Genomic DNA, 18443 nt, shown 5'->3' on the forward strand with positions numbered 1-18443 from the left:
ATGGTCTAAAGTCGAGTCTTGTGAATGGCCTCGGCCCGAAACATCGAATGTATTCTCTTCCATAGATACTGCCTGGTCTGCTGTGTTCCTCCAGCATTCTGTGTGTGTTGCTTGGATTTCCAGCATCTGCAGATTCTCTCTTGTCTGCGACAATCAGTTGCATTCATTTTTACGGGCAGGAAGCTGGTTTACCATTTTATCTGGAACTGGACACTTTAGTTTTGAACACTATGAGTGCGATGTTGTACTGTGAATACTCTGACCACTGTGTTTTAAATGTTTTTGTTCTATTAGTGTTCCTTCCTGTAAAATGTTTGAATAACTTGTGTTGATGTTGTTGTGACCGCGGCTTTGCCATGTGTCTGTGACGCTGCTGCAAGTCTGTTTCTCAGCGCACCTGCCTTTGATGCCATGTTCCGTACACAACCGGAAAGGAAAAGACAATAATTGTTACTCCGGATCCGATTCAGCAATAAAAAAGGAAACACACAGTCATTGTGGAAAATCATTTATTTTACCACAAGATCATTGAGATTCCACATTTGTGGAACTCTGGGTGAGAGTGAAATCAGCTTGTGTTTGGATCCAGCAGCAGACAAGTGTCTGTGTCCTTAGCAGAACAGATGTGTTAGTTCAGAATGTTCTTTCCCAACCGTCTGCACTTATCTCATCTGTACAGCTGTATTATCGCCCTACTGAGGGGATGTGGTCAGCACAATAATCTTAGTTCTGCAGGCTTGCAACTGAACTGGATAAATACAGGCTGTCAAGTCACAAAGCTTTCACAGCACACAACTGTAAACCCTCTCTTCCCCCTCCCCTTCTCTCTCTGCCACCCTCACCTTCTGTCTACATCTCTCCCCCAGCTCTCTCTCTCACCCTCCCCCCCACACTCCACCCTCTGAGTTAGAGGGAAATCAGCTCCTGTTTGGATCCAGTAGCGGACAAGTGTGTGTGACTTTGTCAGAACAGAGGAGTCAGTTCAAAACGTTCATTCCCACCCGTCTACACTTATCTCATCTGTACAGCTGTATTATCGCTCTACTGAGGGGATGTGGTCAGACAATAATCTTAGTTCTGCAGACTTGCAACTGAATTGCAATAACTGAATTGGATAACAGGCTATCGACAAAGTCACAAAAGTTTTAACAGAAAATAACTCTTAACCCTCTCTGCCCCCTCCCCCTCTCTCCACTCCCCACCCTCTGAGTTACAGGGAAACCAGCTTGTGTTTATATCTGGGAACAATCCAAAAGGCCACAAAACTTTAACAACACACAGTAACTCTAACTTTATATTTCAAATGTTCTTCCACAGGGCCGGTGACTTTAAATGCCTTGGTGCTACCAGTTCAGAGAGCTGACACGTAAGTGCTGTCACAAAGAAGGCACAGAGCTTCCACTGCTTGTGAAGTTGCACAAATTCAGCTTGTTGTCCAAAACTTTGACAAACTTCAATAAATGCATGATAGACAATACCCTGACTAGTTGCATCACAGCCCGGGACAGAAACCAGTTCCCAAGAACGGAAAGATCTACAGAAAGTGTTGGACACCTCCCAGCCCAGCAAAGAGAAATTCAGCACATCTACAAGGAGCGCGGCCACAGGAAAGCAGCATCAATGATAACCATCCCCACCCACTCAGACCACGCTCTCTTCTCGCTGCCGCCCTGGGGAAGCAGGTCCCACACGTGTGGACACATTTTCCAGGCCTCCGCAACTCATCGTCTCAAAATGATCAGTTTGTCAGTCTTTGTGTGGAGTTTTTTATTGATTCTATTGTATTTTTCTGTTCTACTGTGGATGCCAGCAAGAAAATGAGTATCATGGCTGTATGTGGTTACGTATCTGTACTGTCAGAATTAGTTTCATTTCAAATGTGAGCAAAGGCACAAAAACTCACAGACATCCATCCAGAGGAAGAGTGAGACACGCACTCACGCGCAAACACACACACACACACACACACACACACACACACACACACACACACACACATTCACACACTCATACACTCTCTCACAAAAACACACTCACACACCAAGCCACACATGCTCGCGCAGTGAGGCTCACATTGACATAAATGTGCACACAGGCCCTGAGACTCACAGGAAACACAGACAGACACACATGGAGATACACACACGTGCACGCACAAACACATATACAGCACATACACACTGACACACATTAATAGAAACAAACACGCACACAGACACAAATACACACACAGACACTCACACGCATACTAGCACGCAGAGACGACACATAGAGACAGAAACACACGCATGCACACACAGACACAGGCACACACAGACACAAAAGGAGACACAACCGCATGCACCACACACACATGCACACACAAACAACTCTCACATCTCCCTCTCCAGCTCTCCACTGTGTTTTCTGTGATTTCAATGATTGATATGTTTCATTCTTCTGAACTCTGCAAGTCCAGGCCTGGAGCCATCATTAAGTTGGCAAAGCGTTTGGACGCTGCGTCCTCTCGGGGCAAACTAAAGGTGTTTTGTTTTTCTCTCTCTGTGCTTAATGTGTTTTATATCATCACAAGACTACAAGAACTTCGAGGACTGTTGGTCCCCTGCACAAGTCAGCTGCTCGTTTCGTCTCAAGGGACAATCTTAGATCTGGCAAATCTGTTGGAATTCTTTGAAGTTATAACAATCAGGATCGACAAAGGCGAATCGGTTGATGCTGTGTATCTGGATTTTCAGAAGACCTTTGACAAGGTGCCACAGAAGCGGCTACTTACCCGTGGTATTACAGGGAATATGCTGGCATCGATAAAGCAGTGACTGATCGGTAAGAGGCAAACAGTGGGAATAAAGGGAAAATTTGCTGCTTGGTTGCCGGTGACTAGTGATGTTCCACAGGGATTTGTGTTATGTCAATAATTTGGCTGAATTGACTGTTTTGAGCAAAGTTTGCAGCCAATACGAAAATAGGTGGAGGGACAGGTAGTTTTGAGGAAATAGAGAGGCCACAGAAGTACTTAGACAGATTAAGAGAATGGGCGAAGAAGTGACAGATGAAATACAATGCCAGGATATGTATGGTCATGACTTTGGTAGAAGAAATGAACGCGTTGGTATTTTCCCCAAATGAAGACACAACCATTTGAGGATTAAAGGGATTTGAATTAATTATGCAGCATCCCCCAAAGCCAACTTGCAGTCTGAGTCTATCGTGGGGAAGGCAAGTGCGATGTCAGCATTTAATTTCAAGAGAACCAGAATATAAAAGCAAGGTTGCAATTCTGAGGTTTTGTAACTCACTGGTGAGGCCTCACCTGGAGGAATGGGAGCATTTTGAGTCCTTTATCTTAGAGAGGATGTGTTGAAACTGGAGAGAGTTCAAATTAAGTTCACGAAAATGATTCCAGGATTTGACAGCTTGTCATTTGAAGGGCTTCTGGCGGCTCTGGGCCTGTATTCACTGGAATTCAGACGAGCGAGAGTGACTTAATTGAAAAATATCGAATGTTGGAAAGCCTGTGCAGAGGCTGTGGGAGTGTCCTTTTGGAATGGCGATGAGGAAGAATTTCTTAAGCCAGGGATGAGTGAATCTGTGGAATTCCATGCTACAGCCAGCTGTGGAGGCCGTCATTATTAATATTTAAGGCAGGTTGATGGATCCTTGAATGATCTGGGCATGAAGGGTTACGGGGAGAAAGCAGGAGACTTGAGCTGAGAGGGATAATGAATCAGCCATGATGAAATTTCGGTGCGAACTCCATGAGCTGAATGGCCTAATTAGGCCCCTGTAACTTGTGGTCTTAAACAAATTCTCACTCAACATCAGCAAGAGCAAGGAGCTGATTATTAACCCCAGAGGGCGGAAACAGGAGGTCCATGAGCCAGTCCTCATCGGGGATCAAAGGTGGAGAGGGTCATCAACCTCAAACCTTCGGAAACACATTCGGCTCTTCATCTCACGTTACTAATATTTATTTATTTATTTGTCTGTTTGTTTGTTTGTTTATTTATTTATATATTTAAAAATTTGTATTTGCATCGTTTGTTGCTTTTTTGCATATTGTTCTCTCTTTTGTCCTGTTGGGTTCAGTCTTTTATGGATTCTGTTGTGGATCATTGATTTACTGGTTTTGCTCACAGAAAACGAATCTCAGGATTCTACATGGTGACATGGGTGTACTTTGTTAATACGTTTACTTTGTAAATTTTAAATTGACGTGTGAATTTTTTAATGTTTCTCTCAAACACCAGATTGAGTTCTGAGTTCTAAAGGTTCACCAGTGGCTGGGTAAATAATTTTGTTCTGATCTGAATGGTCGTCCTGTCACTGTGAGCCCTCCTTAGAGGCACCTCAATTACTGGAAACATTCCTCAATCGGACTAGGAAGCCTTCGATTCTCTGACTGTTCCAACCACACTCTCTCTCTCTCTCTCTCTCTCTCTCTCTCTCTCTCTCTCTCTCTCTCTCTCTCTCTCTCTCTCTCTCTCTCTCTCTCTCGAGCGTAAAGAGCAGGTGAGCTGCCTCAATGACTATCCCCCGGTGGCGCTCAGACCTCAGTGATGAAGAGCTTTGAGGGATTGGTCATGTCTAGAATCAGCTTCTCTCTGTGCATGGACCTGGACCCAGTACAATTTGCCGATCGCCACAATCTGTCCCCAGTAGATGCAATATCACTGGCTCTCCACTCAGCCTTAGATCACCTGGACAATAGCAATACACAAGTCAGGCTGCTGATTACAGCTCAGCGTTCAGCACAATCAGACCCTCAATTGTAATCAACAAGCTCCAAAACCTGGGCCTCTGTACCTCCTTCAGCAACTGGATCCTCACCAGGAGACCACAGTCTGTGTGGATCAGAAATAACATTTCCTCCTTGCTGACAATCAACACTGGTACACCTCAACGATGCGTGCTCAGCCCACTGCTCTACTCTCTCTGCACCACGTCTGTGTGTCTAGGCTCATCTATAAACTTGCCGATGACACAACTACTGTTGGTGGAATTTCATATGGTGACGAGGAGGAGTACAGGAGTGAGATAGATCAGCAAGTTGAGTGGTGTCACAGCAACAACCTTGCACTCAGCATCATGAAGTCAACGGAATTGATTGTGGATTCGGGAAGGGGAAGTCGTGGGAACACACACCAGTCCTCATTGTGGGATCAGAAGTGAAAAGGGTGAGCAGATTCCATTTCCTGCCTGTCAACATCTATGAGGAACTATCCTGGGCCCAACATAGTGATGCAGTTACAATGAAGGCACAACATCGGCTATATTTCATTTGGAGATTGAGGGGAATCGGTCTGTCACTAAAGACACTTGCAAATTTCTACAGATGTACTGTGGAGAGCATTCTAACTGGTTGCATCACTGCCTGGTGTGGAAAGGCCACTGCACAGGATCGGAAAATGCTGCAGAAAGTTGTAAACTCAGCCAGCTCCTTCATGGGCACTGGACTCCACAGCATTCAGGACACATTCAAAAGATGATGCCCCAAAAAGGTGGCATCCATCATTAAGGACCCCATCACCCAGGACATGCCTTCGTCTCATTGCTACCGTCAAGGAGGATGTACAGGACCCTGGAGACACACTCACCGGTTCAGGAGCAGCTTCTTCCCCTCTATCAGATTTCTGAATAGACAATGAACCCATGAACACCCCCTCAGTATTTTCCTTCTCTTTTTGCACTACATTTTAAATAGAATGGCACATACTAATTGTAATCTGTAGTTTGTATTATTAAATATTGCAATGTACTGCAGACACAAAGGAAAAAACTTCACCACATGTGCCGGTGATATTAAACCTGATTCTGATACACAAACACACACAGCTGGGCTCAGACATACAACACTCCCACATTCCTCCCTTTGTGACACCCTGCTTGCTCCGTGGCCCCCGGTATGAAGCTCAAACTGTTGCAACACCTGCCCTTTAAATTCATGGCTGAGGCTGTGTTGTGTCTGTTCACTGTTTGAGTTTGATATTAAATGAAGAGCATTGAATGGGAAGGAAGGTTTGAATAGAAGAATAAAGATCTCCTCTGAAGGTATATGGAGTCCTGGTGAGAGCGTACATGGAACACTGTGCACAGGTCTGGTCTCCCTCCCGGAGTCAGCCTGTGGGTGAAGGGAATGAAGAGAATGTTTCAGACATTAATTTGGTAGGGGGGTGGTGAGGTAGTGTCCTCAGTGAGATTACACTAACTGGGCCTGTCTCAAAATTTGGACAAATAACAGATGGTCTGACTGAGACAGACAGTCTCACAGGGTACTGACAGGATGGGGGCAGCAATGGCGTTTTTCCTCACTGGGTGTTGAATAAGGGGTCACAGACTCAGAATCCGATGTCAGCTCACAGGACTTAGATGAGGAGTGCGGAGAACCTTTGTATTATTTTTCCCCACAAGTTTTCTAAATTCAAAAGGCATATTGAAGGGCTGAGCGAAGATCGGAACGTTGCAGGAAAGTGTCGCTGAGGTCAAAGATCTGCAATGATCGGAGGAAATGCGGAACTGCCACAAGGGACCGAATGGCCACGCTTACTCCTGTCTACCCTTGCGCCTTGTTCTGCCTTGGCCTTCAGCCTGTCCGATTGCAGCGTAGAGCCATCGGCAACCACTGCGGGCCAGATCCGGGCTCCCAGTAGCGCCAACAGGTCCGGGAGGTAACTCCCGACAACAGGCCACGATCCTCGGCAGGGAAAGACCGGGCACCCTTCGTGCAGCTGAAACTTCTCACGGAATCTCCGCCAGTTTCTTCATCTCTGCCATAGAAGGATTCACCCGGCCTGTGTTGCAGCCTTTACTCGAAATTTAGCTCCCAATCTCCGGTCTCTCCCGGGTCCACCCGCTCTCAGTTCCAAACCTCGGACCGCTCCGAACGTTCAGCATCCCTCCAACTGACACTCCTCAGCCAATAGAAGCACGACTCTTCCAGCTCTGCCGCTGATTGGCTGTGAGTGTATCTGAGAACGGGCTGCTACTGGTAGCTGGAGATGTCAGTCACAGTTTGTGACAGAATCAAAGCAAGTTCCCCGAGGCTCAAAGTTCAAAGTAAATTTTATTATCAGGGTGCAGATAAGTCACCACATACAACCCCGAGAAGCATTTTGCTGCGGAAATGGGGAGAAAATCTGCAGGATAGTAACTATAACTGGATCAGTGTAAGATCATCCAAAGTGCAGACGACAACAAACTGTGCAAATGCAAATATAAATTAATAGCAATAAATAAGGAGTACATGAAATAACCGCAGGGGCTGCCGACGGATCTCCGGAGTGTACCGCTCCCCTGTACATTCTGATAGGCTGAAGACCAGGGCAGAACAAGGCACAAAGGTGGTTTAGAAAAAATGAAGCAGGCTATTCGGTCCCTTGCTTCTGTTCTGCCCTTCGCTCGGAACATAACACTATAAGACCATAAGACATAGGGGCAGAAGTAGGCCATATGGCTATTCGAGTCTGCTCCGCCATTCAATCACAGCTGATCCTTTTTTCTCTCCTCAACCCCAGTTCCTGGCCTTCTCCCCGTAACCTTTGATGTCATGTCCAATGAAGAACCTACCAATCTCTGCCTTAAATACACCCAACGAGGTAGCCTCCACACCTGCATGTGGCAACAAATTCCACAAATTCACCACTCTTTGTCTGAGGACATTTCTCCGATTCTCAGTTTTGAAAGGGCGTCCCTCTATCCTGCGGCTGTGCCCTCTTGTCCGAGACTCTCACACCATGGGAAACATCCTTTCCACATCTACTCCGTCTATTGGTAAATATTCAAAAGGTTTCAATCAGATTTCCCGCACGATTTTGAATACAACCGGGTACAGACCCAGAGCCATCAAACGTCCCTTTCATACCTGGAATCATCCTTGTGAAATTCATCTGAACCCTCTCCATGTCGGACCTTTGACCTCAAAACCACTTTCCTGCAATGTCCCCAACAGAGCAGAGCCCCAGAATATGTCTATTAAATTTAGAAACCCTGTGGAGGAAATTCCAAAGATTCGCTGCACTGGTGAGGAAATTTCTCCTCATCTCAGTCCTGCTGAGGTGAACTGTGATATTCGGTCAGTGAACCCTGGTTCCACAGCCCAGCCAGGGGAAACATCATTCCTGCCCCGACCCTGTCAATATCCTGTGAGATTGTGCCTGTACCTTTAACTTCTCTAATTCTGAGACAGGCCCAATGCGATCAGATTCAGTCAAACCACCTCCGATTTCACTCATTTTGTTACGATGATTGGTTGTGGGAGCTTCTCAATGGACGGTAAGTGAGTGTAGTCATCCTGTGTTGTTCCCGAGCCTAATGGTTGAGGGGTAGTAACTGTTCCTGAACCTGGTGTGCGGGACCTGAGGTTCTTGTACCTTCTCCCTGATTGCAACAGCGAGAAAAGAGCCTGGCCTGGGTGGTGAGCATCTCTGATGATGGATGCTGCTCTACTCCGACAGTGTTTCATGCCGATGTGCTCAGTGGTTGGTTGGGCTCCAACCGGAGTGCACTGGGATGAATATAATAGATTGTGTCGGTTCATCAGGAGGGCGATGAACTACTTCAATCATCGTGCCAAACCGTAACTGGCTGGGGGAGAGGGCCCCTCCCAGTCTGATCCTTGCTGCATGCCCGGAGATCACTCCCACAGCGCGCTGTCCCGAGATTACTGCAGTGGAGACGAGAGGGCCCCTCCCAGTCTGATCCTTGCTGCATGCCCGGAGATCACTCCCACAGCGCGCTGCCCCGAGATTACTGCAGTGGAGACGAGACGGTCACTCGCCTCTTTGCGGACTGTGGGCTGGCGAAGATCTGTGGAGAAAGATGCAAGGGCCTGTGCCACAGCAGCTTCGTAACAGAAGGCTCACTGATCCTCGGGTAAAGGTATTGCACGGTTTATCCCTGTGAATATTTCATAGCAAATAATGTTTATTTTGATTTTAAAAAACATCAACGTCTGGGCTCTGTCCAGAATTGTGGAAACTGGCCTTTCACTGGAGCTGGGACAGACATGGGTAAAGTCAGAAAGTTTCTTCAGGACTTCACCGACCAAAATAATGTTTCCCACCCTGTGACGTGGAATGTCCAGTCCTGTACTTCCCCCTGCAGCCACGGCATCTGTCTTGTCACGGCACAATTTTTAAGTTTTAAATAGTTACTTAATCCCTGTTTTACACCCCAGTCTGACTGTCTTTACACCGAGAGAGAATTTTTTTTTTAAACAAACCGAGCTGCTGGAGGAACTCAACGGGTCAGGCAGTATCTGAGGGAAATGGCGATTGAGATTTCGGTTTGAGACAGTCTAGCTGAAGGATCTCGACCTGAAAGTCGATTTTACATTTCTCTTCACAGATGCTCCCTGACCCGCTCAGTCCCTCGAGTTTGTTACTCGAGATTCCAGCATCTGCAGTCTCTTGTGCCTCTCTGTTCAGAACTTGTCCCTTTCAGTCATGCCTCAGACTGAACCAGGCTCTTCTCTCCGGCTTCATTTCTTTCTGCTTCTTCTTTAGCCCATCACACTTACCGAGACACGGGCCGCCAAATGCAGCTCGTCAGATTCCCCTATCCAGAGCGAGGGTTGATCGGTCCTGTCGTCTCTGCTTTCACCACACAGGGGAAGGTCCTTCGGATCGCAGCGATGGGACCTTTGCAGATTCAGCGAATGTTTCTGTCACACTGGGTTTTTACGGGACGGAGTTGTTAGCCCGATTCCCAACCCTCCTCCTTTTGCAGCCGGGCTTGGGCAGTCCATGGCCGAGTTTTCATTTCTGTTCCGACCTGCTTAATCTGTTTCTGATCCCTCCCTGATATAGATACCGCAATCGTTTCCCACAGACATCAACATAATGTTCATTCCCTGAGTCTGCAGCGCGTGTAGTGGACAATCGCGGTACTGCAGGGGATCAGCAACTCCCCGAACGTAAAAGGATTCTGAATCAGGAAGTGCTGGGAGACAACATGGCTTCGAAAGGACCGGCCGAGAGTTTGAGCGAGGAGGCAATTTGTCCCATCTGCCTGGATTTCTTCATCGATCCGGTTATACTGGAGTGTGGGCACAACTACTGTCGCTCTTGTATCACACGGTGTTGGGAAAGGGAGGAGAGAAACTCCTGCCCGGAATGTAGAGAGGTGTTTGCTGACCGCACCCTCAGGGTGAATCGGGCCTTAGCAAATATGACACAAAAAGTTCGGAATCTAAACCTGAACCCGAAAGGGAAGGGAAGTGAACTTCACTGCGGGGAACATGAGGAAGAACTGAAGCTGTTTTGTGAAACGGACAAGACACTGATCTGTCTGGTCTGTAGAGATGCGCAGGAACACAGAGAACACCGCTTCATGCCGATTAAAGAAGCCGTTAAAATCTACAAGGTAAGACTAAAGTTAATTTGATACTTAACACATTTCCTTTGTCCTACGTACCATCACCCCGCAACTTCCGCCATCTCCAACGGGATTCTACCAGCAAACGCATCTCTCCCTCCAACAGCCCAGACCCAGCCCCTCCCCGCAACTCTCCGCTCTCTATACGGATTGCTCTCCACGTACTGCATCGCCCTGATCCACTCGCTCCTCCCCACTGATCTCCCTCCTGGCACCGACACCTGCAAGCTGGACAAGTGCTACACCTGACTCCTAACCTCCTCCCTCGTCACCATTCAGGGCCGCAAACAGCCCAGTTCCTCCCGTTTCTTCCATGGTCGATTGTCTTCTCGTATTAGATTTCTTCTTCTCCAGCCCTTTATTTCTTCCATCTGTCCCTCTGAGCTTCTCACTTCATCACCCTCCCCCACGTTCCCCCTCACGTTGACTCACCCGTCAACTGTCAGCTGATTCTCATCCAACCTTTTTATTCTGGTTTCTGTCCCATTCCTTCCCAGTCCTAATGAAGGGTCTCATCCCGAAACACCGACTGTTTATTTCCCCTGAATAGATGCTGCCTGACTCATTGAGATCTTACGGCATTTTGTGAGATCATCGGGTTTAATCACCTGTTTCTTTTGATGCACCTTTGTTTCTATTTCCTTCACTCTCTGACTTCCAGGATCAGCTAAACTCTTCCTTAGACTCTCTCACAAAAAAGAAATCAGACTTCCAGGAAAAGGAGCAGCAACAGAAAGAGAAGATTTCCGGAGTTCGGGTGAGGCTTCCTGAGCACAATTTCTGATATTACTGTCGAGTTTTGCTCCATTTAATGCAGAATAGCGTGTATCACAGCTCCAGTGACATGGGTTCGATCCTGACCTCTGGTGCTGTCTGTGTGGAGTTTGCACGCTCTCCCTGTGACCACGAGAGATTCCGACACACCTCAAGGACATGCTGGATGAATGGCAAATTACCGTTAACACTGTAAAGGTGGGGAGGGTGTGCGTGAATCAGATGGGAGTTTATGGGTCAATAAGTGAGAATAGGTTTCAGGAAGATGTGAGTGAATAGTGTTGACGGGAATGCACTCAGAAGTAGCATGGACTCTAATAGACCGAACTGAACGACAAAAGGTAACAGAACACAGCAATGAAGTATATTAATCTTCACCTTTCCTTCAACAGGAACAGTCACACAGCCTTCAGTCCCACATCACATCCCAGTTTGCTGAACTGCGCCGGATTATCACTGAGAAAGAGCAGAGCTTACTCAGGGATCTCAGGGAAGAAGAGGAGAGGATTCTAAATCCAATGGAAAAAAATCTTCGGGAGATTCAAGAGAATATAAGGTTTATTCAGGAGGAAATCTCAAAGTTAAAGGAACAGATGGATCAAAAAGACAGTGTGATATTTCTCAAGGTGAGGGATTATATTTCAATTTGTTTCTGTCATAGGGCACTAAATGAACAGTGGTATATTCGAAATAAACACAGCACAGAGGCCGATTCTAACAAATCAATTGCCGCTGCTGGCGACCTCACACAAGTTGTTATATTTGCATGATGCGCCCTCCCATCACTCCAATAATGACATTTCAAAATGTCCAAGATACGCTTTCAGTCCTTCATTAGTAAAATACAATCTGGAAGCGATGAAACTTCAGGGTAATTCATTGTAAAGTAAGCTGCAACACAGCGGTCAAGAACAGAGTGACATCCGCCCGTCCCCAGCTCAAAACTGCGCCGGACAAAGTACAGATACGTAACTTATTCCCTTCGCTTTTACCACGTCCCCACTCACCAGACTGGTTATCGTAATAAACACATAACACAGAATACAATGCAGACAGAAAACAGACGTGTTGCTCCTACACACAGCATTTACAAATGGCAGTAAACTGTTTCTCACCAGACAATTGATGCATCTATTCAGGGTTGTTGTTGTCCCATAATAATAAGATTATTAAGGGATTGGACATGCTGGAGGCAGGAAGCATGTTCCCACTGATGGGTGAGTCCAGAACTAAAGGCCACAGTTTAAGAATAAGGGGTAGGCCATTTAGAACAGTGATGCGGAAAAACGTTTTCACCCAGAGAGTGGTGGATTTGTGGAATGCTCAGCCCCAGAAGGCAGTAGAGGCCAGGTCTCTGGATGCTTTCAAGATAGAGTTAGATAGAGCTCTTTTAGATGGCGGGGTCAAGGGATATGGCGAGAGGGCAGGAACGGGGTGCTGATTGTGTATGATCAGCAATGATCACAATGAATGGCGGTGCTGGCTAGAAGGGCCGAATTGCCTACTCCTGCACCTATTGTCTATTGTCCCAAAACTGGACTTCCACAACTTCTGTACATCCCAGGACAGAATGCAAATTTCTCTGAAATTATTTACTCTGATCATAACACAGAGCTGCTGACTGTGACCTTAATTCTACATTAAATACCCTCTAAAACTCTCATTAACTCTCATTTCCAGTCACAGGCTGTGAGTATGTCTGATGCGGTTGGTGTGAGGGTCTCTTTGTCAATCAGTGAGAACAAAGAAATTGACCCACACATCAGACTTATCTTCTGTATCCGGTTTCCATCAGATTAGGGAAACTATTACTGTCTCTTTACTTTTACAGATAACATTCAAATGAACGTTCAGTCGTTCAAAACATAACCAGGCCATTTGGCCCATTTTCTCCTCTCAATTTCCCTGCTTCACAATCCTCCTGCCACTTGCTCACCACAACCAGCAACAGTTCCCCGAGATCTCTGGTCCCTCACGTGTTTATCCAGCCTCCCCATTACATTCAGTCTCTGCTGTTCCATTTCATCCACTCCTGTGGCACTGAGTTCCACATCCTCCTCGCTAAATATCTTGTGGAATTTGTTAAAATCTATCTGGAATTACACCTCCCCACAAGTCTCCCCATAAATAGAGGTACTTCCTCCACCCCCACACAATCACATGCATCACTGATCTTAAATTCCTCCATCCTATCACCCTGACGTCATATCCAGATGATAATGCAGAGCCTGTCTTGTCTTCCCTGTAAGTTTCATCCTCTCAGTAATGGTCTGACATTCAGAAACTTTCCTTATAAGTTACCCTGTGGTTCTGTATTGTCCGTGTGCGTGAGTGACTGTGGGATTGGGAATTTTCAACACATTGTAATGATTTGGATGAAATTCAGGATATGGACAGTAAGTCGAAGTCTAATCGGATTTGTGTTTTATTTATTTCAGGAGGAAGCTCGTCGGAACAGGAGGTAGGACATACTCTTTACTGAATCCCTTAATGGATTTGTAAAATAGTTCGGAATAGCAATTTATAACCAGCAGTTTAATATTTACAGGATTAATGATGATATCCAGGAATTGTCAGTGACAAATGAGACCCTACCGGTTGAAAAATTCGATCACCCCTATTTGTTGAACACTGTGCTGAGAGAAACGCTTGATGCTATTAATCGAGGTAACACTTACAAAGATTCATTTCTCCTTCTTTATGAAGCTCAATTTAGTTCCAATTTGAGGCAAAGATTGTCTGTAATACTGGGCTGAAGGGGAACTGAAGTTTATTTCACATCAACCCCACCGACTGGGAGACATCACTGTCACATGGTCAGCTGGAGATGTCAGACCCCTGGACACGCCAGTACAGGGTCACAATACAACCAATACACGGGACTGTCAAATGACCACGGTGTTCCAATCCCAAGCAAATGCACTAACACACCAGGACATGAGTTTGGATCTACCAGAGGAGCTGGGAATTTAATACTGACGATAATATTGCAGGGAATAAAAATGAGTATCAGTGAGGTGACAGGGATTGTCAGGAAAATACACAAGTCCTTCATGTGCCCTGTGAGTGCAGACTCTGACTGACACAGGTCTTCCCCCTTCCGGATCAGCATCTCTCACTGTTGTTAGAGGCAGAAGAGGGGAGTGGTCGTGATCGGGGACTGAATCGTCAGGGGAACAGACAGGAGAATCTATTGATGTGAACGGGACACCCGAATGGTATGTTGCCTCCTGGGTGCCAGGGTCAAGGATGCCTCGAATCGTGTCCGCAGCATTTTAGAGAGGGAGGGAAAAGAGCCAGATATCTTGGTAAATTTGTGACAATGACATTGGAAGTAAAAACAAAGAGATCCTGAAAATAGAATTGGGAGAGCTTGGTAGAAAGTTCAGAAGCAGCATCCCCAGGGTTGTAATTTCTGGATTGCTGCCTGTGCCACGTGCTGGTGAGGGTAGAAACAGGATAATTTGGCAGATAAACATGGCTGAGAAGATGGTGCTGGGGACAGGGATTCAGGTTCTTGGATCATCCGGATCTCATCTGGTGGAGGAACGACCTGCTCAAAAGGGATGGGTCGCACCTCAACCCGAGGGAGAACAATATTCTCACAGAGAGGTTTGATAGAGCTGTTGGGGAGGGTCAATTGATGGTAAAATGCAAAGATAGCGTGCAGTCAGACTGACTGGCAGTTAGGGCGGACAGATGCGAGATGCGAGGACAAAATTGCAGCCAGCAGGGTGAATATCAGTGCATTAGGGATGCAGAATTAAAAAGGGTAGCAGATACAGTCCACAAAGTGTTATATCTCAATGCATAGAGTATGAGAAATAAGGTGGATGGTCTTGTTGCTCGATTACAGATTGTCAGGTATGATGTTGTGGCCATCACGGAATCGTGGCTGAAGGATGGTTGTAGTTGGGAGCTGAATGTTCAAGGTTACACAATGTATCGGTGGTATAGGAAGGTCGGGTGAGGGGGTGTCTCGGCTCTGCTGGTAAATCAGCAGCAAGATGTGACATAGGATTGGAAGATGTTGAATCTTGTGGGTTGAGGTAAGGAACTGCAAATGTAAAAATGACACTGACACCAGTCATATACAGGCCTCCCAATAGTCAGTGGGATGTGGCCCACAGATTACAACTGGAAATAGAAAAGGCTGATGAAAAGGACAATGTTATGATAACAGTGCAGGGCAATTGGGAAAATCAGGTTGGTAATGGATCTCAAGAGAGTGAGTTTGTTGAATACAATGTGATGGCTTTCTAGAGCAGTTTGTCGTTGAGCCTACTCGGGGAACAGCTCTACTGGATTGGGTGTTATGTATTGAACCAGAGGTGAGTAGTTAAAAGAACCCTTAGGAAGCAGTGCTCACAACATGACTGAGTTCAACTTGAAATTTGATAAGGAGAAAGTAAAGCCTGACATTGTAGTACTTCAGAGAATTAAAATAAATTACAGTGGTCTGAGAGAGGTGTTGGCCAAAGTAAATTGGAAGGAGATGCTGGCAGGGATAAGAGCAGAGCAGAAATGTTGTCAGTTTCAGGGAAAATGAGGAAGGTGAAGGATAGATGTATTCCAAAAATAAATAAATACTCAAATGGCAAAATAGTAAATCCGTGGCTGACAAGGGAAGACAAGTTAATGTAAAGGCAAAAGAGAGGGCATACAACAAAACAAAAATTAGTCGGAAGACAAAGGATTGGGAAGCTTTTAAATATCTACAGAGAGGAACTGAAAGACTGATTGGGATGAAAAAAATAAACAAGAAATTGATTTGAATTGAATTGACTTTATTACTTACATCCTTCATATACATGAGGATTAAAAACCTTTACGTTACATCTCCGTCCAAAAGTGCAATGTGCAATTTATAGTAATTTATGATGAAGAATATGTACAACAGGCTGGTTAATATAACATAGAAATACAGTTGTGTCCACATGAGTTAATCAGTCTGATGGCCTGGTTGAAGAAGCTGTCCCGGAGCATATTGTTGCTGGCATTTAATCTGTGGTTTAGAATAGCATTCAATCCAAGAGCAGGGATGTGATGCTGAGGCTTTATAAGGCACTGGTGAAGCCTCACCTTGAGTATTGTGAACGGGTTTGGGCTCCTCATCTAAGAAAAGATGTGCTGGCATTGCAGGAGATTCCTTTCATAAGGATGATTCCAGGAATGAAAGGGTTATCATACGAGGAACGTTTGATAGCTCTGTGTCTGTACTCGCTGGACTTTAGAAAGATGAGGGGGGATCTCATTGAAACCTTTCGAATGTTGAAAGTCCTAGACAGAGTAGATGTGGAAACGATGTTTCCCATGGTGGTGGAGTTTAGGACAAGAGGGCACAGCCTCAAGATAGGGGGGTCTATTTAAAACAGATGCGGGGAAATTTGAGACAGCGGCTGGTGAATTTGTGGAGCTTTTTGTGTGTATTTAAGGCAGAGCTTGATAGGTTCTAGATTGGATACAGCATCAAAGGTTACGGGGAGAAGAGCAGGGAGTGGGGCTGAGGAGGGAAAAAAGGATCAGCCATGATTGAATGGCGGAGCAGACTTGATAGGCAAATGGCCTAATTCTGCTCCTATGTCTTATGGTTATCAGACCACTACATTGAAGCATTGAGAGAATGAGCTCGGACACACCAACAAGCATTGACATGGGTCAAGATTTCATCTCTGGAGACGCACACACAGCATAACCGGCCTGGCAAAGCTCCTTCACACACATACACAGGAAGGACTGGCAGATTGTAGTCAGAGCCTCAGCAATGTACGTTGTTATTTCCCTCAGTAACCTGGAAACCAATCTCTTCAGAGACAGTCATTTATTCATTTAAACAACTCAATCACTTGTGACACATTGTCAACACACACCAGACATGTGATGACACACTGTAACATACAAATTATTCAATGTGCACACTCTCCATCAATGTGTACACACACACACACACACACACACACACACACACACACACACACACACACACACACACACACACACACACACACACACACACACACACACACAGAGAGGAAGGATTGGCAGATTGTAGTCAGAGCCTCAGCAATGTACGTTGTTATTTCCCTCAGTAACCTGGAAACCAGTCTCTTCAGAGACAGTCATTTATTCGTTTAAACAACTCAACACACCACACATGTGATGACACACTGTAACATACAAATTCTTCAATGTGCACACTCTCCTTCAATATGTATACCCACCACACGGATATTTACCACAATCAACACACACACACACACACACACACACACACACACACACACACACACACACACACACACACACACACACACACACACACACACACACACACACACACACACACACAGATATTCTATCAGACAGTGACACACGGCCACAGAAATAGGCACAAATTTCCATTTAGGATTGAAAACTGCCGTCCTTACCCAGTCTGTCTGTTCTGTGGCACTGAGCTGCCCTCTGACGTGACGTCACATCAACACTTCACAGACAGACTCCGGGGTGAGATTCCTCAGGAGGATGATCTGGGAGAGTTTGATGGATGTTGAACCAACGGCCCACTTCATCAATCTGCAAGACTAAGATTTCTTCTTGAGCAAGGCCCATTTGTGTGTGTTTGCCCCCTCCCCATCCCTCTAACCATTTCCCATCTGTGTACCTGCCCAAATGTATTTTAAAATATTTTATTTTTACCTGTTTCTACTGCGTCTGAGGGCAAATTCCATTCACCAACCTCCCTCTCTATGAGAATGTTACCTGATAGACCACTCAGAAAAATTTCCCGTCTCAGTTTCAATCCGAGGCCTCTGGTTCTGTACTCCCATTTCATGGAAAAAGAAACGTTATTTAAGCTCCTTATGAATTATTTACCTTGATAAAGGGTCATACCTGAACATCCTACACTACAGCTGAATAGCCCAAGCTTATCCACTCTCTGCTTTTAACCCAAGCCCCCAGTCCTGGTAACATCCTCCTGAAGCCTCTTGTCCAGTGTAATGACATCCTCCCCATATTCGGGAACCGGAAATGCAGACAATGCTCCAAGTGTGGTCTATCATCGACATCAAAGGCCTTGCTGAATTTCATGTGGACAGTGAGGAATAGGCTGATGAATACAGGACTGAAGGTGTTTTTTAAGATTGAGACAAGAAGGGCGGTGTGGGAGCTAAATTCTGAAGGAAGGCAGTTTTTTTTAAAAAACTTCGCGTACAAGAAGGGCGAGACTGCGCAGGACAGCGCGGAAAGTTTAAAAAGATGACCACCCTATACAGCGGGCAGCGGAGTGGGTGGCAGCA

At 45.9% G+C, this 18443-nt stretch overlaps 1 protein-coding gene and 1 long non-coding RNA gene across 2 annotated transcripts; both read left to right on the top strand.

The window, feature by feature from the left end:
• The first annotated feature begins 8763 nt into the window (after positions 1-8763).
• LOC140716728 (zinc finger protein RFP-like) lies at positions 8764-11155 on the top strand. Its single transcript, XM_073029539.1, has 3 exons — positions 8764-8874; positions 9853-10359; positions 11033-11155. The coding sequence occupies exons 1-3, from the start codon at positions 8815-8817 to the stop codon at positions 11153-11155; spliced, it is 690 nt and encodes a 229-aa protein (XP_072885640.1). The 5' UTR covers positions 8764-8814.
• Positions 11156-11689: 534 nt separating this feature from the next.
• LOC140716736 (uncharacterized) lies at positions 11690-13805 on the top strand. The gene is made up of 3 exons (XR_012096363.1): positions 11690-11771; positions 13584-13606; positions 13694-13805. It is a non-coding gene; the product is annotated as an uncharacterized lncRNA (long non-coding RNA).
• The last annotated feature ends 4638 nt before the right edge of the window (positions 13806-18443 follow it).

Source organism: Hemitrygon akajei, chromosome 26 (assembly GCF_048418815.1).
Source record: "Hemitrygon akajei chromosome 26, sHemAka1.3, whole genome shotgun sequence".
NCBI classification, from domain to species: Eukaryota; Metazoa; Chordata; class Chondrichthyes; order Myliobatiformes; family Dasyatidae; genus Hemitrygon; species Hemitrygon akajei.